Raw genomic sequence first — 20441 nt, forward strand, 5'->3', positions numbered from 1 at the left:
CCCAGGATTTAATCCAGATTGTGTGCCCTCTTAAAGCTAAATTGACACGTTGTTGTTAGAATGGATGTGTCACTATTTGTATGTTTCAAGTTACACGGCAGTGAAAAATTATGCTGGGAACATAAACCGGTTAATATTCACCTGTACCAGGTGAGGGTGGTGTAAACACAGGGTGACGTAACAGTTAACAGTCTAAATGAAGTGTACTAGAGAAGTGTACCAAATCAATTATCTTCAGTCTAGGAATTACAATGTAAGATTTAAAAGCTGCACCTTTAAGAAAATACAATTCAGGCACTAATCAGTAATACTGTAATATCATAAATAATAGTTTCTGACCCATTCTATTGTGCTATAATGAATAGGCTTGTAGGCCAAACAAAGAAACATGCAAGAGGCATGCAGGAAAGAATTAAGCTCCCTCCCGGCCGAGCTCACACGTACAATAATCCTGCTGTGAATCACCTCTTTGTCCAAACCAAAGTCACCACAATTCCAGTGACTGGTGCTTCTGCAGGAGTTGCCTTGGCAATGCCATGGCAGCTTTAAACTAAAAAAATAAAAATAAAATCTTTATACTTTTTGTTTACCCCAAAACGCAGGCCTGTCCAGCAAATTCACTCCCTTAAGTTTTTACATTTCCACAAAACTCTGCTAATGAATGACTGATACATATAATCTCAAAGCAGCCCATTCACCCTGACCACTCACCAAACACCAGGACTTGAAAGCATGGACAACTACAAAGTGCAAATTCCCAATGTTTGCATATGCCTGCTGAATGATTTGTAGCCGTCTCTTAAGCCTTAAGCAATATGGACCCGTGGGGGTTTTAGTAGAATATAATGCTGATGTGATACACATACATTCAATTCAAATTCAAAGCCCTCCTTCCTTAACAAAGATGTTTACAGCTCTACAAATGGTCATGCTTACACACTCTACACGTTACCCATCTTATGCTCATCAGTCAGGACGCCGTATGAGCTAATCAGTGGGGCACGCTCACGTGCACTAAAAGCAAGCGCGGCTGGCCCGGCTATGTCAACAAAGCGAGGAGAAGCTCTGACAACAACACACACAGAAGAAGAGCAACTGTATCCTCCGCTCAGGTAGACATCACTCCACTATATCTTTACATCGCAAAATGTTTACAATGTTAAATACAGCTCCCTTAACAAAGTACTTGGTTTCCAACTACAGCAGCTGACTGCACCTGACCTGCAACAGGTCTCTTCCCAAATGCTTAAGTACATACAGCACAGTATCACCACAGCACCGCATGCTGTCAACTCATCTAAATGCAGGATTAACTTAACTAAACACATTTCACTCCCACAGCGCAGCAATTTTCAGTTTTCATCTAAAACGGTCTGAACAGTTCCTGTTTTGACACATGAGAGCAACTTTGGACTGACATTTACAGCTAAAAGAGAACCATAGCAAATTAGTAATGCACTTCTATAAAGTGTGTGTGGGGGGGGGGGGTCTCGCAAGAAAAACTGAAGCAGCAGGCGCAGATAAATCATGACATTTAGTCCCTAAAGAGGCTGAATCCTACATTTACCTAAAAGTCATCAGACCTCCCGTTCCTAAGTATATATGTGTGTGTGTGTGTGTGTGTGTGTGTGTGTGTGTGTGTGTGTGTGTGTGTGTGTGTGTGTGTGTGTATATATATATATATATATATATATATATATATATATATATATATATATCATATTACAATAGTGTGAGAGTGGTCCTTTAACTTAACTATGCAGTAAATAGTCATACATACGTTAAGTCACTGTTTTTGTTATCACGGTTAACTTTTAGAAGTCACAGGCATGTAGACTACACCGTTATGCTTAAATCTGATATGGTAAAATATTTAGTTTATTTATTAAATCTTACCGAGGTCATGGACAAAGTGCATTACCTGATTGCATCTACCAGATTGTTTTGCTCAAGCGAGGACTTTCTTCATTCACTTTTAAGCAAAGGTATTTACATATTTACAGATTAAGTTCATTAAATATTTAATTATCTTAAGATAATAACGAGATGATAATTATGATTTCAAACAATTACCCAACACATTAGTCAACTCTTAGGATGTTTATATAAGTGTCATCCAGCACACAGTGTGTGTGTGTGTGTGTGTGTGTGTGTGTGTGTGTGTGTGTGTGTGTGTGTGTGTGTGTGTGTGCAGTTGATGGAGGAAGGCTGTGGACTGTAAGCCAGAGTGACATGAAATGCTAAGCGAACATAATGAGAAAGTTGTCCCAGTTACAGATCAATCTACAGTTCAGGCGTTGAGCAGATGCTCCTGACATACAGAGCAGTTAAACAAGTGGGCAGTCGTCAAGCACCAATAGATCACGATGAATCAGAGCACTATGAAAACAACACACGCTACAACATTAAACCAGAAATGTCAACGTGAAAAACATCCCTCCCGTCAGCGGTTATAAAAATAAGCAAGTGTAAACACAATCATCATCTAATAACAGGCTACTGCTATCCAACTGGAGAGAATAATAACTGCAGAATGGTCACGGCCCCTAACGGCAACAGTTTGATGAACTTTCACATATTTAGCTTATTTAAAGTAGACAGTATGAAATGAAGCAGCAAAGCTAGCCTACGGTGTGTGAATTGGTTTCTATTTAATCCGTGACTCGATGCTCTCTGTGCACTGGAATGCATTTCTCGTCACGACAATCAGAACTCCATTGTCTTCCTGTGGCACAAACTATTTATTACATAACCACAAATCATCATGCAGTTCAAGTCAGCGCTCCTAGTTGTGGACAAGTAGGAATGCAGGCAGCAGAAATGATTCTGAAGCAGAGACAAAGCCTCGTACCAGATCTAAAATAATTTCCTCGGCTTTCTTTTTTCTTTTTCTTTTTTTACCAAATTGAACGAATAATAATAAAAAAAAAAAAGAGCATGCAACTATTTTTTACCAATGATGCTCTTGGTTGCATTTTAATTGGATGCTTTGGTGGACTGCTAGTAGTGGGTGGTGGTACAATGCTTAACCACAATAAGCACAACATCATTAGGGCCAAAGTGACAGACTACAAATCATTACTAGACCAGCTTTTAATGTCTCCACCACCAAGTCTCCAGTCACAAAGTGGCTCTCATCTTGTATTTGATTTATTCTTTCCCCATAATCCGGTTACACTACATTCAAACTCTTGTCAAACTTCCTGTAGGTCATAAATTTAATCAAAAAGTGAAACACACATGCGTGTTATGACTCTACGTTAGGCTTACATGGTAACAAACGATGCAACGGCAGCCTGCAGGCATAACAACAGTCACAACTTTGTTGATCTATTGGAACTATAAGAAAGCTAGTACCGCAGAACATTTAGCAAACAAACAGAGCTAGGACTTTTTCAAACTGAGTAGGGCCGAAGAAAAAACACCCAGAGCTTTTGATCATTTGTAAATTTCACAGCTTTTCATACATCGTCAGTCATTCGTATGTCATTTCGCACCACAACATTACATAACAAAGCGCAACATCAACATTAAATCTCCAAATATGTGTTTGCAAATACAGCTAGAGACACTAGAAACTCAATGTGTTACTTTGGCCGGTGTCCAAAACACTTGCCTCACTGTGTTTGAACAAGACTAACATTGACATTTAGTAAAGGTTCACAGCAGCCATATTCATGACAACAAAAGGATGAATAATGATATTACATTTGTCATTTTATGTTTGATGTGCCTGTTTAAAAGCTTGTTTATGCAGGGTTAATGCAGAAGGCCTGTGTTTAATGCTCCAGTGGCATTAAACACATGCAATAAAAAGGTAAAGAACATACCTTCATCTCTCGATGAGTCCTCTAGGTGAGCCGTGGAACGAAGCTGAGGCTGAAACAAGAGGTGGAAGAAGCTGTTAAGACATTACAGAGAGTGACAACTTCAGTCTGCCACAACAAGGCACGGTTATGTTATGATGACATCACTTCTTCTGCTTCACTGCTGAATGCCATGAAGAATAAATAATAATAATCTGGGCGGCAGACCCTCACACTTTAACATCGTCTCCACACATTAGATCTCCTTTTAGGGATCGTGGGCTTCATTTAGGTTGCAAATTGATTTAAGAAAAGTTTAAAGATCCTTTACTTAAATAATCCTGGCTAATGCATTGTGTTGATAGTGTGTGTGCTCGAGCTTTCAGAGCCACATCCCCCCCCAAAACAGATATCCGTGTTGCAAAGTAAACCGTGGCAGGCTGCTGATCACTCTCATTCGCAGAGCCCTTAAAGCCGTTTATGTAACGCCTCTGTAGTCAGCAGCCACAGTTTGCTTGTGGCATCGCAGGGCGAGCAAACACTAAAGTAACTAGTTACCAGGCCCTCAAATGCACGGATGACCAAGTGGTTTAGGATAAAGTGATAGATGTACAGTAATGTCCTCGGTTCTTTAGAGCACGGCAGCGTGGTGCGCCCGCTGTCTTCGCTGCACCGACTAACCCAACACCACAGCAGAGGATGACGCCATTTCTGTAGCGGACAAGTCGGCAAAAAAAACAACAACCGAGAGAGCACTTCAGCGAACAAACAGTGGAAATTGCGGGAACGATGGTCGCCATTCACCTGCAACCCGTGAGAGACCAGTCTCTCTGTCGGAGACGAGTCTCTTTTGTTTTTACAGAAAAACTGCCCATCGAGACCGTTCGTTTTCGCTTCTCTCCCCTTGTCTCTCTGCGGAGAGGAGCACGCACTCGACAGCGAGGAGAGAGCGATAATAACATTAAGCTTTTAGCCGCTAAACCACACCGTTATAGAAATGTCATATGGTGCTAATAACAGCGTCAAGTTGAACAAAGTGAGTATCGGCCGTGCAGCTAAAACTCACTTTCTATCCTCACACAATGTTCTCCTCATCCACTGGTCTCGTTTCGCTGACTGCTCACTGAGTGACGAGGAGTGAGGTCGCTTCTGACAAAGAAACAAGTCGACGAAAAACGGTTCGCAACAAGGTCAAGGCTCGAGGAGGACTCGTAACGCAGCGACATCGCGTTAACACCGACTACGTTTCATCGTTAAAACAGAAGGTCGCAGCCCTCGTTTGTGGCTGAATGATCGCGGAGGATACAATGTCATCCGCCCAGACGAGCTGCTAGACCAGCCGCTGCAACTGAATGATTGACCACCACAAAACAAATAAAAATACACATACACCGCCTGAGCTTCGGTCGTCTTTTCCCACTGTTCTTCAACCCCGATACCGTAGTTCACTACAACATCGAGTCCATTTAAATCCTCTTCAGTAAGGAGTCCTGCCCAGACAGTTTGTCAGCGATGGGGTTGCCAGTTACGGAAATGTGCAAAATACTGGTCACGCACACACACACGCACACACACACACACACACACACACACACACACACACACACACACACACACACACACACACACAGAATAACGTAAGTCCTATCCAGCAGGGGGGAACTAGTCCACATCGCATCTGTTAAGATAAACGGGCGAATTCCTCCATGTAAGATAGTCCCTTTGGTCCAACCTACACTGGACGAGTATTTAGTGAAGAGCTAATGGTGCTGGTGGCACAAAAGAAAAGCCTGACGAAGCAATTTACCTGTTAAACTACGCCGTTTGTTCGCTGGTCGACTAATCACATCCTGCAGCGATGTCGAGCGTATACGGGTCTCTGATGGTTTCGTGTAATCTCACTTTTGACGGCAATAAAGAAACACCATGACAAGCTAGACGAGGATTCCTCCGCTCAACAACACAACACTCCGGAGAAACTATTCAGCCCCGGAGCAGCACAACCGTTCACCGTGCTCATCAGATTATGTGGCTGGCTATAGCATAACTTTATTATGCAGCTGACTACATTTATGTAGTAATCTCGGCCATCGGTTTTGTGCTGTCGAGTCTCTTAATTCATTCATTCCATAAAACCCCCTAAATACATCACAGCATTAGTTAACAAGTTAGCTACCGTCAAGGTTGGCTCGGTGGCAGCAGGGACGCAAGCTAGTAAAGAAAAATGTTCAAAATAGCTATTTTCTTCTTCTCTAAAAGCAGGCTTACCTATGCTGTCAAGTTGAGAAACGCCTCTGTTTTTCGACGAAGGTGTATTAGTAATCCATAGGAACATTTATGAGAGACATCTGACAGGTTTTAACGTCGTCCGTAGGAGGATGTTGATGGTAAAAGTGCTTTCGCAGAGCGCTGCTGTTGTTGAGTAGCTCCTCGAGCTCTTTCTGTGATGCCCCGCCTCTTGAGAATGATTGACAGTCGTATAATCCCGCCTCTCCTCAAACTACACTCGCCCATTGGATTGCTCAGCGACGGGGGAAGCACTTTAGGAGTTTATGATTGGCTGATCGAGGAGAAAAATATTCACGGTAAGATGTATGAAGTTGTCCTACTGGTTTGGTCTCACACAATACAGAGAGAAAAACTACAACCCCCAGCTTTATAACATGTGTGTGTTCGATATGTATTACAGGCCGTCCCGGCAAGACGTATGTGTGTTTCTCCAATTTCAGCACAGGCCGGAAGCTTTTACCGGGCAATGTAGAAATACAACTGCAACACTCAATGCGCGAGACACCCCACCTACTCTGCGCGTGCTCTGTACCGACACCGAAGCATATATATATGTAGCTCATTACAACTAGCTCGTGTTAAAAAGTGTCTGTACAGTGCGTAATAATAGCGGCGTTAGCTTAGAATAGTATTCGGTGAATTGGTCAGTGACACACGGACCTAACAATAATGTGAAAGTGTGGATTTGACAGTCATATCGTGTGCCTTAGTCGTCCAGCGTTGAAGTGGACGTTTTGTATTTTGAAAAAGAAAGAAAGAAATGCTGAACTGTGGTTTATTGGCGCCTTTATGTTAGCCTGCTAATGCTAGCTAACTAGCAGCCTGGCTAACAGGAAAACAGGACCGGCATCAGCAGACTGACAGCGGCCAGGTGGGTGGAGTTAAGAGCTCTAGAGGGTTTGTTGTGTTACAGCAACATTTTAGTTGTGTATGTGTAATCTGGGTCACTGTGTAACTCTACATTACCTTTTTGGTTGAATTTCAGTATCACAACATTTTGAATTGCAAGTATGAAATACATAAGTTATATAATTGAACTGAGTAATGGTTCTATTTAAAAGTGAAATTGACATTTTAAATTGGAAAAAACTTAGATTATGATAATTCTAGTTAGGCACTTGTTGCAGACAATATGACTATAAAAGTGTTTATTTGATATATCTGTTATATTAAATAATGTAAAAGGTGTAATTATACTGTGCAGACAATTACCAGCTACAGGGCTGTGTTGGATAGTACAGTGCCATTAAACTAGTAACTATCCACATACTATGGTGTCATCTGTTTATAAGCCATGACTCAGTAAATAATATTTGATGGTCTTCCTAATAAACCACTTTTTGGTTGAAATGGATTGCGTTATATGATGGAAACTTTCTTTGCAGTTTGATCATTTGATTATAATGTGAGGCTTCACATCCGCATTCGTTCACAAGCAGAGTTACAGTGAATGGTAACTTTTTTTAAACTGAATTTAGTTCCCTAATATAATTTTCTCACGGTGGAGGTTTTACACTTTTTTGATAGATGTCTCTGATGTGACAAAATCTAAATGATCTAGTCTGGTCAGCCGTTTTATCAAATGAAACCTCAACTGCTGTCTTATGCAAAGAATAAGGGATTTTTATTTGAGTGATTGTGAGGGATTTTTCTTATGATTATCACTAGCTGTCACAGACAACCCAACCTTTCTATTTTTATTGCTACATCACGAGTTTCTGTGATTCACCAGGAATGCGATTGTTTTAACTTATCCAATCATGTGATGAGCGTGTCACGATGCATGAGGGGATTTCGTGGCTCAGCACATGCATCTGACACACATTGCAGTACATCATGAATCAATTTTTTTTTTAAATTTAGATTTGTCAAAACCTTTTATTTTCTTGTTTTGTTTATGAGTTAGCATTCCTTTTGAATTTCATGTGTCTCAATTATGTGCTTATTTAAAGGAAAAAAGTGTAACAAAAGGGTAAAACTACTAATGCCGGATGAATACCCAAACAGTTCATGTGTATTACGCTGCTAAGTGTGTAGCAGCATTCTGCAGTTATGTCTCTGATGTCATTTACACTAAGATATCCTTCAAGTCTGACATTGTTCCCGTCATGTCAACACTCTCCTTTCTGCAATATTGTCAGTTGAGACAATGTTAATTGTTTAACTTTTTTATGTTCTTTTTCCTCCAATACAGATTTGTGTAAACCAGAAGAAATGGATGGCAACTCGGAAGCTGCCTCTGAGCGAATCCTGTTGGAACCATACAAGTACTTGTTGCAACTACCAGGTGAGTCTTTCTCCATGTCAGTGACTGCAGAGAGGTGGACAAGACATGTGTGGAGGCATGCAGACATGCAGCTAAAAGGTCATTGAAAGCAATATACTGGTGATGAGTCCTAGAGCTACACTAAGCCCTGACCTGCTCAATTACTGTTGGTCACATAGCATCAGCAACATGCCTGAAATGATGAAAGGCTTCAGTGTACACACGCAGACATAAACTGCACTGCATGCAAAATGAAAGTTTTTAATTGTGTTGATCAATTCTAATACCTGGTGTTATTAGGATATGCTGCTTAATTTCATGTAAGTGCGTTTGTGTATTACTTCTGTGTCAGAGTAGGCTCGAACTTAAATGGTATTAAATTTCCCCCTTTTGATGTATTCAGTTCAGTTTTTAACCAAACTACTTTAGTTTTACATGGTGCATTTTGAACACGATCACGACAACTGAGCAATGTAATACTTATATTACAAATTTCTAATTTGGGAGCAACACATGTTGTCACTATGTTAAAGGTGCTAAATTCGATATTCAGAGCCGAGGGATTGCCTCCCACGGCTTCAACATGGCGATGGCTGAGCCGGCAGCTCCGAGCTAACAGTGCAAACAACTGCAACGGTGCTGACAGAGCTAGAAGCTAGCGGTGTTTACTGGAGGGGGAACCGGAGGGTGGCTGCTACGTTTCCGTGACGAGTGTGTCGGTCGGGACGACGTTATCAGCTGCAACCACTGTGCACACTCAGTGCAAAGCTGCAGCTAGTGGGGCACTAACATGCTCTAAAAGGCATGCACAGCCGGTCCTTCTGTGTAAACAAAGCACAGAGAAGCTCGAACTACAACACACAAAGAGGGCGAGCAACTTCATTCTCTGCTCAGGTAGACATTACTCCACTATATCTTTACATAGCAACTATTTGTTTTTAGCTATATTAATGCTCTGAATATCGTATAGAGATTTTTTAAAGATGTTAGGCTACATTGTTCATGCCTAAATAATATGGTTTATTGCAGATTTGGTAGGCATTTGGCATATTAGTAATCAATTTGTCGTATTGGTAATCTAGTGTTCTTATATATGAGGCAGTATTTCACACATTTATGACACAACATGGTAATAAAATGACATTTTAATACCCAGAAATCAGTAAGCTGTGCATCATTGTGTGCATGTTTAAAATCCCTTTTTTTGTGTGATATCTCCTGAGTGCACACTCGCTGCTGTATAGGAGACTTCTTTGTTTGGTTCTTCAGTTTTGATTGGTCACTTTATGTCAGTGGAGAAGTGACTGACCTAACATGAGAGTTTAATTTTGGGTAAATAGGACAAGTCCTTCGGGTCTCCGTAAGTTGGGATGTTTCCTCTTTTTCAGTGTCAGTGCTGTGTCTTTCAGGCTCATAAGATTATGTTAAAGCCTTGCAACAGATGAAGTCATTTAAGGGAAATTCCAGTGTTTTAAACCTTTATGTTTTTGTTACAGTTTTGGCAAACATATCTATAGGTTCACATATAGATACCCCCCCCATCACTGGTTAGATTGAGGCTGTGAGCTTTACAACAAAGTCCAATGGTTTCAAAGAAAAGCAAGCCTTTTACCAGGGACCTGTACTATGAAGCAGGTTTTGGGGTAAGCAAGGTAACTTCAGGGTTAACTTTTGGTTTTCAGTCCTACAGCGGAGGTTCACTTCTTACTGGGGTAGATCACCATGGTAACAGATGCTGAACTCCTAACATGCTCCAGAGCTGGTTATGTTCCAGATAAGAGATCAACTCGTAGAAAAGCATCGTCTACAGACCAAACAAAGCTCAACGCGTGGATCTTTGGATAATGTTACACAAATACAAAGAAGTTTAGGTCATTATTCAGACTAAAAGACACCGTTTGAACTGACAAATTAAGTTTATAAATGTCATCAATGTTTTTATATTTTTTAATTGCCCCAAAGTCTGTTTCACACCGCCGGGGTCGCAACTAATAGAATAATATTAATAATATTGTCATCCACGCCATAAGAAGACATCTAAGCAACACTCATTTAACGTAATACACACCTGTACTTATAGTCACACCTATCATGCTCTAGATGAAGCAGGGACATTATAAGTCTGTAATTTAGACATTCACACAGTCAGTGATTTATTTTTTGCCAGCTGTCCTTTCTGCATTTGGCAGTTTAAACTTTGTTGCTTTTAGTCTTGATTATGTGCTTAACTTCTTCTAGTATTTGTGTAACATTGTATCTTTCTTCGAGTTTGTAAAATGCGCCGCTCTGCCGACAGCAGGCTTGTCCGTGTTTGTGAGTCATATGCTGCAAACGCCCCCCCTCATGTGAACGCCCTCTCAGCCAGATTGAGGTTGGTCGGTTGATAACCAGCTTTGTAGGACGGTTTGGTGGGATTGTTAGAGTTAGAGTTGGTTAACCCACATAACCCAAAGAGACCCTGGTTATGTGGAACTCTCTTTCTAGTACAGGGCCCTGGTCTTTGAACAACAGAACGCTTCCTGTGCTTCATTGAGACCAGCTACAGAACTTTTCTTTAGCTTTATTTGACTTCTCTAGTCAGGTCACATCCCACTTCCACTGTTCTAAAGAGAGTTGTGTGCCCCAGGCCGACCTGCAAGTTTACCACAAAGTTGGCTCTGCAAGTATAATAAATAAAAAGTTAATCTTTATCTAAACCTTTTAGAGAACTGCCTGCAATAGGTGGGATTGAAATATCTTTTACAATCTGTATGAGACTGTCTACAACAGTGAGGGTGATGTCAGTGTAAGGTACCTGTAGTTATAGCAGCAGAAATTATGACAATAAAACACTGGTTCTAAAACAATGTAGTTTTCTTTTTGGTTTGTTTTGTTCGGCTTCTCTGGGAATTAGGTCCCACCCACCAGCTGTGTTAATATAGACTTCAACAAAGTGTGCATTTTCAAATATCAGTGACAAAAGCACTCAATGAAAGTAAGTAGAATGAGCTGATGATTTGCTACAATAATCATTGTGATGGATGCACTTGCTTTTTCCTTTGCATACTCCAGTACACATGTCTTTGACTATTAAAACTTACACTTTTGTTTTTCCGCATTCTTCTCAGGAAAGCAGGTGAGGACGAAACTATCACAAGCATTTAACCACTGGTTGAATGTTCCAGACGACAAACTGCAGGTGAGGAATCGGTCATTTCAAGCCTCTTAACATTCAGAGTTATCTGATGTTTGTTGTTGTGGACGGGTCCAGAAACGTGAAATCATTCTGTGCTCATTCTGCACCGGCAATTTATTTTGTCATGCAACCAGAGTGTTCTGTCAGATGAGTTGTTTCTAACTGAATGTAAATGTAAAGCTTGGATGTGGAGCTTAGAGCATCCATGATTCATTACAGGAGGTGGTTAATGCATTTGAGGATCAAGTTGAATTAAATGAAAAGGGTCAGCAATGCTATCAAAAACTGAACATTCACCCTTTTCTAAAGTTGTTGGATCTACAGTTTTCCCTTATTGCTGATTTATGAATTGTTGGATCAGAATCAGCTTTATGTGCATGAAAATATGTCTATATACAGTGTGTAGGATTCATATTGACAGTGACAGATTATATGTGAATCTAAAAAAGCAAATTGTAAAATCTACAACGGCAGCAGTGGATGTTTTGGTGTTAGAGGGTTATTGGCAGTTTATGACATATAGAGTGTGTATATACTCACTTCTAAAGAGTATCTTAACAGTAGTAACAGTAACCTTTCTAAACAAAAGTTGATGAACGCACATGTTGGCAAACTGTTGTTTATTTAAACAACCAGCACACATGGACCAACATTATCATTGTTATTGGTTTGGTTTCCATTGACTGCTGAGAAAAACATCTGGATCTTAAGCTTGCACGATGTTCGACTCTCTTCATCTTTTTGTTGCTAAACTTGTCCGTAGTTTGGTGCTGGGCAGGTTGTGAACATTGGGTTGTTTTTTGGTCCAAAAATGGCAAACAAGTTTAAGACTGAAATGAGACTGAGCCATACAGTTAAGTTGTGGGGCCTGAAATTAAGACAAGGCAAAAAAGCTCTATAGAAGTGCAGAGTTTGGTGGAACACTCAGTTGTTGTGGCTCTGTTACTACAGCACTAGTGACCCCAATATCATTACATGTAGTCAATCGATTAGCTGTTTTTAAAAGATAAATCTGAGGTTTGACTGCTTAAAGGCCCACATTACTTATTTTGTAAAGCAGAGCAGTCAGAAAAGGTCTGGTGTTGCTCTGGCTTTTTAGCCATCTGGAGGAGCAACCAAGTCCTTCACAGGCTTTGCATGTTAGCGATACGTGGTTTGGGTAATGGCTGATATAGAGGACCGATCTCATAACAGTGTTTAATTAATAAGCTGTATACACTTATGCAAGTCACTGGGTTCATTCTTTCATGTGTAAGGCAATATCAGGCTTGACTTAGACATCGCTTTCCTAACTTTGTAACACAAAATATAAATATATACATGGGTACACGGTTGCTGTATTGATCTTTATTATCAAAGTAATAAATCGTACACCAACAAACTTGGTAAAGAATTTTTAAATTTGCAGTTTTAAGTGCCGCTCTTGTGCTGCATGTAGATAATTTAATATTTCACAATCTGTTAAACCTTTTTCTTACAGTGGTGTAACAGAATATACACACCTGTGATTAAGTGTCATGTAATACAAAAAATGCCACACTGTAAAAAAGGATGTGGCTCAAATACACCAAATTTCGAGATTATATCAAAAGAAAAACAATGTTGGGATGGATCTATCATATTTTGTGTAGTTATGAATACTTTGAATCAATCATTAATACGTAGCCTAAAACTCAATTCCTTGTCCTCAACAAAATACAGCATTTGGGGTGTAAAGTGCATTATTCTATTTTTTTTTATTGTTAGCCAAAGTACAACATCTTCAAACATGTGGGAGCATCAGATGAGCACGTGAATGTAGCATAGCTGCCGGCCACATCATCAAGTCCATTTAGCTAGCAACATCAGAAGCTATCACCCCCCTCCCTGTGAATTAAGCCTGGAATAACAGAGAAGTCCGGGTCCTGTAGATACAGATAGCTTCTCGTCATGATGGATTTTACATCGACTGTGGTTTGTTTTGTTTGGCTGTTTAGTGTTTATAATATTGGTATGTTTTGACAGTTTATAGTGTCCAAAGCTAAAATAGTGACTTGTTTTGGGTTAGGGACTTGCGTAGCAACAGGTGCAAAGTTTGTGTAAAGCTTGACTGCCAAAATATGTGTGGCCAAATTTACTGAAAACACTTTGCTGTATTTTGATTCATGTCCGCTGCTATTTGCTGTTTGAGTGCTCACGTTCAGTTTCCCAGAATCCCATTAGGTTTGCACTTTTAAGTTTGATCAAAAAAGGAAAACACCAAATTGATGGTAATCACTGCACACAAAATGACATCGGTTACATTAGCTGTTGTTTCTAGTCCAGAGGTATCCAGTGAGTATAATGGGGCTAGTTACCAGGAGATTTTGGTCATTGTGTTCTTATTTATTACACGATATAAAATGCATTTAACACTGTGTTTGGGAAGTGGGATGCTGGTGCTACAGTGAGTATGATGACCTGTCTAGCTTTGAAGAAAGCCTTAAAATCAGTATTCAGTTTTAGCTTGTTGAATGAGAACGTGTAGGTCATGGTAGCACATCTTTTTTTTACTGTTCGGTGTATTCCAGATGGTGGGCTAAATGATAGTGAGAGGGGAATATTCAGCAGCATTTAGGGATTGTTTGTTTGTGTATGTTAAAACATAATCCACCGTACCCACTGAGACTTCATGTGTTCCTGATCACCTCTGTAAGCAAAGGATTAACAGACGGCTTCCAAGACAAACGTACGCCTCCACTCATCCATCCATTACAGTGTTGTTGTTGTTCTTGTTGTTCTTGTCACACATTCTTGGATGCTGCCTGATTAGATTCCAACAGACATATTGAAGTGCATGTACAGATAGCGGACTGATTGGCATTCCTGTGTTTCCTCAGCCAGATTAATTTCAAATTAGCCATTTAGGATTTATTGGTTTTATTGAGCAGGACCCTCGCCACTGTCACCCGAGGGAGATCAGGCCATTGACCTTATTATACTGATAGCATTACAGTTGCAGTGGCTGAATACTTCCAGTCCAATAATGATAGGATGGAGACTGTATTTTCTGAATCTACATGCCTTTTGCAGTGCAGAATGCTAAGTGCTGAGCCTGTCAGGTCTCATTAGGTTTGCCGTTCAACAGGTTTCCCTTTGTCCTGAATGTTTTATAAACCCTCCCCAAGCAGAGGATTCATAGTCCTGCAGCAGAGCTCAGAGGTCATACTCTGTCTCCTGTGGTCGATTCATCTCCCAGTGTACAATAACAGTCCTCCCCCCCTGAGATGACTGGTTTCAAAAGCCTAGGTGCATGCGTGTGAGTATTAGTCTCTTCTGACGAATTATTGAATATTAAAAATCGGTTCTGTCATGTTTGCGTCACATATTGCATCAATAGATGTGTATTTAATCCCAGCCTTCACTCTGCTACCAATATAGTGAGCTGTATGTCTTCAAATTAATTAATTCAATTTGCAAAAGGAATAAAAGGAGCGACTCAGCATTCATTTTTGATTATTTTTGCTACGTTTCTTGTCTGTGAAGTGCTGACATTTTCATTTCAGGAGGATGTGCTCCTTGAGGCTAGAAAAGACTCCTGAGAGTTTTGGGTTTGACTGATGAGTTTCTGATAAGTTGGCAGTTCATATGGCCAACACTAATATGCAGATTGTAACCAAATCCGTCTTCAGACAGAATTTCCTTGTTTGGCATATCAAAGAGCTTTCTCCCCCTCTGTCTCCCTCCATGGAGCAGCTCAGTAAACTCCCGCTGAACCCCTCTCAGACTGAGAGCACTCCTCTTGTCATCATTAGCACACTGCTGCCAAGAAGTCTCCGCCATGGAAACAACCGTGCCTTCAGATAGATGGAGGCAGTAGCAGTGCCACACTGTCTCATTCAGTTGACAATTATTATTATTTTTAAATCAAACCCCACATATGCGCTTCGCTACAGTGTAGAACAGAACCGTTAGTGGAGGTTTGGGGAATTCAGTTGCCTTGCGACCTTTAGCAGACTGGCTTCCTTCTGTTCTCTGACGATGTGGAAAGGTTAGCTGTTATATACTTTATATACGGTCCTCTGTCTTTTACCTCGACTCATGACAATGTCTGCTGCCTCAGGCTGAGAGCGTCTTGTAGTTTGTTTTAATTCTCAGTGAAATATTGTGATCCATTACAGTTTGCATAAATACATAACATATGAATAAGTGAAGCTTAAATAGACATTAAGGTGTAAAATAAGGTGTTAGAATTTCTAATAAATAATAATAAAAGTAACCTAAAAGAAACACAAAAATACCTACAAATTGGATTCATTACAAACAAATAAATAGGATGGGTAAGTCGGTGTTATCACTACATGAACAAGCCCGTCTGGATAGTGTAGTATAGTAGTTATAAATGCTTCGGTCAGGCCATGAGGTCGGCTGAGGTAATCACTGCATTAAAACGCTCATTAGAGGACTCCATCTCTTAACACATTCACCAATTGATAGAATAGTTACCGACAGTCACTGCTGTAGTTATTAAGATCTACGGTAAATAAGTCTTTTGTGTTTTGTTACAAATATCTCAATTGTAAATACTTTTATTTATTTATTTTAGGGAGGATTGCTCCAATTGCACAATTGGTGTAGATAATTGAGTTCATATTCTGACCATCTTTTGAATCTTATAGTGTATGTATATGGTTATTTGTTTGACAAAAGTAAATTGAAGTTAAACTGAAATTTTAAATCGTATTCATCTTCATCAAAACGGCTATAAGCTACTACGGGTAGATGTAACAACCCCTCACAAACAATGCTTTTGACAATAACACACACCTTACAGTGTGCATTATGGTGTGGTTTACTAAACCACACCATATAAGGAATAAACCTGGAGTTAAATGTGTCAATACTAGGCCTACTGGTACATTTCTGGTTTTGAGCAGATGCCGTCCTGTATTGTCAAGAAAAACTCCTGGAAAATGATTTCTTACAAAGTCATTTCAGTCTTTTTTTAGAGAACCATCTTGAAGGGGAAGCTAGAGGTTGCTGGCATTGGTTTTATTTCAATGTTAAGCCATCGTGTATCTGTCCGTACTGACAGAGCTTGTATCTGCGCTGGCCTTTACTAATATCTCAGGGGAGTCCTCCTGCAGTTTTTAGAAAGATGCAAAGTTTAATTTGACTCTTGGACATGTCCCTTGCCAAATGAATCTAGAAAACAATTGGTCCCATTTACCAAATGTGGACTTTGGTATCTGAAATGGTGCCTTTTGAAATGGACAGAGCATACTTAGAGGTTTTAATGTGACTCTAATGTAGCTGCCTCCATCAGAAAATAATGAGAAACTGGATTGTAGGTTAGCATTTCAAATATGAAATGTAGCAACTCATAACAGCTGGATAGTATAATAATAATACAAGTTATCCCTTTTTAAACCGTTCGAACATCTGGATACAACCGGTAATGTGACGGTTATTATTACACAAAGCAGATTAGAAGTTGTGACAACAGCAGTAAAACCTGGAGCAGGGTAGACGCTACATTTGTTATGCATTTGTACCACCGGGGTTTTCCCAGGAAATATTTTAGCTGCAGTACTTAGCAAGACAGGTCCTGACACATCTCATCTCGTGATTAATTTAGTTAGTATATGAAATTATAAACAATAACCACACCTCATTAAATATAGGACCTTGCTGAAATAGCTCCTTTGCTTTGTCCCCTAAATGTTAGTTTTATTTAATTAAAAGAATATATATATAAATATATATATATAAATATATATATATAAATATATATATAAAACAAGATTTAAAAAAATAAAAACAAATCCCAGATTTAGTTTATACTGAGGGTTCTTGAGCATTTTACAAAAACTGGTAGGACATCTGCCATATTTAGCTATATTTGTTCATGATGAATAAGAAAGTGTGGGATGACCATGTCTAACCCTTGGCCAGACATCAACAGCCCTGCAGTCTGACTAAGAGGGATGACTGTCGGTGCTGACCACTGCCAGTGTATGTGTGTGAGACGGGTTCATGCACATTACTGACTTGTCTGTTTCAGAGTTGTTCCCCCTCAATATATTGGACTTTCCTAATGGATCACTGATTGTAGCTTCGGCAAACAAAGTGAGTTTTTGCATCAGTTACTTCTGGTGATAATCAATGAGGTCTTGTGGAGCTGTGAAGACACGTAAATGGCGGCATTACACAGCGACAGCTTGACTAATTTCTTTACTTGGAGACACTCAAAGTCCAGAACTTTATGAAATGCTGGTGCTTGTATGAAGGTTTGATAACTGCTGTATTTATCTGAGGCTTCAAATCTCGTCTTGATTGTGCCCTTGTTCCTTTTTTTCCTGGCAGGGGAATTGTAATTCATAGAGACCACTTTTTGCAATGAGCCGTTGAATCCTTGAGTAACTTTTTGGCAATATTCCATTTTCCCCTTCATGTGTGCATTCATTGTAGCTTTACCCACAACCCCCCCTCTGTTGTAAGTGGCTCACTGAGGTTGCAGGGTGAGCAAGTGTCGGGACCCTGCCGAAGAAAAGGTTGCGTTTGGCGGATAAACTGCTCAACTGGTCCGGCCTTGGCCATCTGCCGGACCCACTGAGTCTCTCTTTGTGCTCCCTGGCCCCATACAAACAGCTTTCATTACCAGGCCACACCACTTGTCTTTTAAATCAGCAGAGCACTACAGCAGGCCGCACGGCCAGCTCAAGACAGCAGACACCTGATGGCAACCCTGGCTGTTTGGTGTCAGACGTGGGCCTGAAACAAAGCCTTTTTTGGATATTGAAAATGGCATCCTGCTGCTGGACAGAGGACACTAACCATGGCTGTTTACCAATTTGTTCACTGTCAGCGTAGCGCTTGAGGGTCATACTGTAATAGAGCTTTTGGAGCTCGTCAGTACACTTGTCATATATGGCAAAGGAAAAGTACTCAGCCCACATCAGTCTTTCTTTAGAGGAGGTGGAAGTGCACTAAGCTTAGTATTGTCACCTGTAGTATTTCTTAACTATGTGAATACATTTCCTCTAAATTCATCAAGCCACTGTTGCTCTCTCTTGGGCACGACATCCGAGTTTTAGAGCAGACCAGATCAAAACGTCTCCAGTCCTGTCAATCTCTGAATGTGAAAGGGCTCTGGTCCAGAGTTTATCTTTGCTGAACTCTTCATTCTCTCCGCTTGACTGCCTGCTTTGTTTCAGCAACAACAATTTTGTCTGCTGACAGGAGTGTAGACATGGCACCCTCTGCTGTATACGAGTTGTAATGCATAATTTACTCAGAGCTCCCAGAGAACCTGTTACTGTCTGTCTTACGAGTCAGGAGTAGGAAAAGGACGTTTTTATCAGCGTAAGCATCATTGTTACAGTTCCTCAACGTTTGTACAGCACAACATGAGGGCATGAAGTACTATGGAATGGAAAAGCTGATGTGATTGCACAATAATTCTCAAACTATTGTTAATTTCTCGTGTAATGATCACATTTGTTTTTCAGGTGATCATCCAGGTGACTGAAATGCTGCACAACGCCAGCTTGCTCATAGACGACATCGAGGACAGCTCCAAGCTGCGGCGGGGCTTCCCCGTGGCCCACAGCATCTACGGCATCCCCTCTGTCATCAACTCCGCCAACTACGTCTACTTCTTGGGGTTGGAGAAGGTGCTGACCCTGGAGCACCCCGAGGCCGTCGGAATGTTTACCCGGCAGCTGCTGGAGCTGCACCGCGGTCAGGGCCTGGACATCCACTGGAGGGACACCTACACCTGTCCCACCGAGCAAGAGTACCGCAACATGGTGCTGCAGAAAACCGGAGGGCTGTTTGGCCTGGCCGTGGGCTTGATGCAGCTCTTCTCGGATTGGAAACAGGACCTGAAACCGCTCCTGGACGCACTAGGCCTGTTCTTCCAGATCCGCGACGACTACGCTAACCTGAGCTCCCGCGAATACAGCGAGAACAAGAGCTTCTGTGAGGACCTGACCGAGGGCAAGTTCTCTTTCCCCACCATTCATGCCATAACGTCGCATCCGGAGAGCACCCAGGTGCAGAACATCCTGAGGCAGCGCACGGAGAACATGGACATCAAGCGATACTGCGTGGACTACCTGGAGAAGGTGGGCTCGTTTGCCTACACCCGTCAGACTCTGCGGGACCTAGAGGCAGAGGTCTACCGCCTCATCGGGGAGTTTGGGGGAAACCCTCAACTGGAGAGCCTCGTCAAACACCTCAGCAAAATGCATCGTGAGGCTGAAGCCACTGCAGAGTCCAGTGTTGAGCCACAGTCCAGCCAAATCCACTGACCTCCTCCAGCTTCCACTGCTATGTGACTCACATGCTAGCCCTGCACACTACTGTCACAGAAGCTTTGCTAATACACAGATGCAGATATACATATGCCCCTAAAAGCTCAACACACATACATGTATGTTATATTCACAAACTATTAAATGAGTCACAATTAATAATCAAATTTGAGCTGTTTAAATCTGGTAGACTACGAGACCACAAAAACAAATGTTGCCTTTCTCTCTTTTTTTATGCTCGATGGCGTCCTTCAAGTGTTGCTTAACAAAGTACGCATCTCCAAAATTTTGTATCCAAATTATAGCTGTTCAGTCTGTAAAATAAATAATAAATAAACACTTCTTACGTTGGTTTTCTGTCTGCTATTCTGAAAAAGATTAACAAGATGGCAACAAAGCTTAAAAGCCTTCCTTTTGATGTTCACTGCAGTGAATATAAATGTATTTTTTATGTTTTGCCACCAAAATAATTGTTTATCTAGAGCTGGGTGTTTTTTTTTAAATCTGAAGTCTGTTTAACATAAGATGTCTCCAGTGTATGATGTGTGATTTGGAGACCCTCAATCATTAAGCCTCCAGAGTGCCAATCCCGTAGAAAAGACCTCTGCAACTCGATTGCCTACTTGTTA

General features: G+C 40.9%; 2 protein-coding genes across 7 annotated transcripts in view; one reads left to right on the plus strand and one right to left on the minus strand.

Moving 5' to 3' along the window:
- Positions 1–6228, minus strand: part of arid4b (AT-rich interaction domain 4B) — a 37927-nt gene extending 31699 nt beyond the window's left edge. For 4 of the 6 annotated variants that reach the window (XM_068725164.1, XM_068725158.1, XM_068725149.1 and 1 more), the window contains exons 1-2: positions 6075–6228; positions 3831–3879 (exon numbers count right to left, since the gene is read on the minus strand). In XM_068725164.1, the coding sequence (XP_068581265.1) occupies positions 3831–3836 (6 nt within the window). In that variant the 5' untranslated portion in view covers positions 3837–3879; positions 6075–6228. Of the gene's footprint in view, positions 1–3830; positions 3880–4872; positions 4997–5196; positions 5323–6074 lie in introns of those variants that run through there. The other 2 variants (XM_068725134.1, XM_068725140.1) reach the window with 2 other exon arrangements.
- A 330-nt stretch (positions 6229–6558) lies between these two features.
- On the plus strand, positions 6559–20163 carry ggps1 (geranylgeranyl diphosphate synthase 1). Its single transcript, XM_068717978.1, has 4 exons — positions 6559–6966; positions 8290–8382; positions 11469–11539; positions 19006–20163. Exons 2-4 carry the CDS (start codon positions 8310–8312, stop codon positions 19807–19809), a joined length of 948 nt encoding a protein of 315 aa, XP_068574079.1. The 5' UTR covers positions 6559–6966; positions 8290–8309; the 3' UTR covers positions 19810–20163.
- Positions 20164–20441: the final 278 nt, after the last annotated feature.

Source organism: Cebidichthys violaceus, unplaced genomic scaffold, assembly GCF_023349555.1.
Source record: "Cebidichthys violaceus isolate CVI_PGR_0920_01 unplaced genomic scaffold, fCebVio1.0.p SCAF_10, whole genome shotgun sequence".
Classification (NCBI taxonomy): Eukaryota; Metazoa; Chordata; class Actinopteri; order Perciformes; family Stichaeidae; genus Cebidichthys; species Cebidichthys violaceus.

What these genes read in the sequence shown, in the direction of transcription:
- ggps1 (XM_068717978.1), top strand. Translation starts at nt 8,310, where the DNA reads ATGGATGGCAACTCGGAAGCTGCCTCTGAGCGAATCCTGTTGGAACCA. An exon ending in GTACTTGTTGCAACTACCAG is followed by an intron (nt 8,383 to 11,468) that starts GTGAGTCTTTCT and finishes CATTCTTCTCAG; the next exon opens with GAAAGCAGGTGAGGACGAAA. An exon ending in TTCCAGACGACAAACTGCAG is followed by an intron (nt 11,540 to 19,005) that starts GTGAGGAATCGG and finishes TTTGTTTTTCAG; the next exon opens with GTGATCATCCAGGTGACTGA.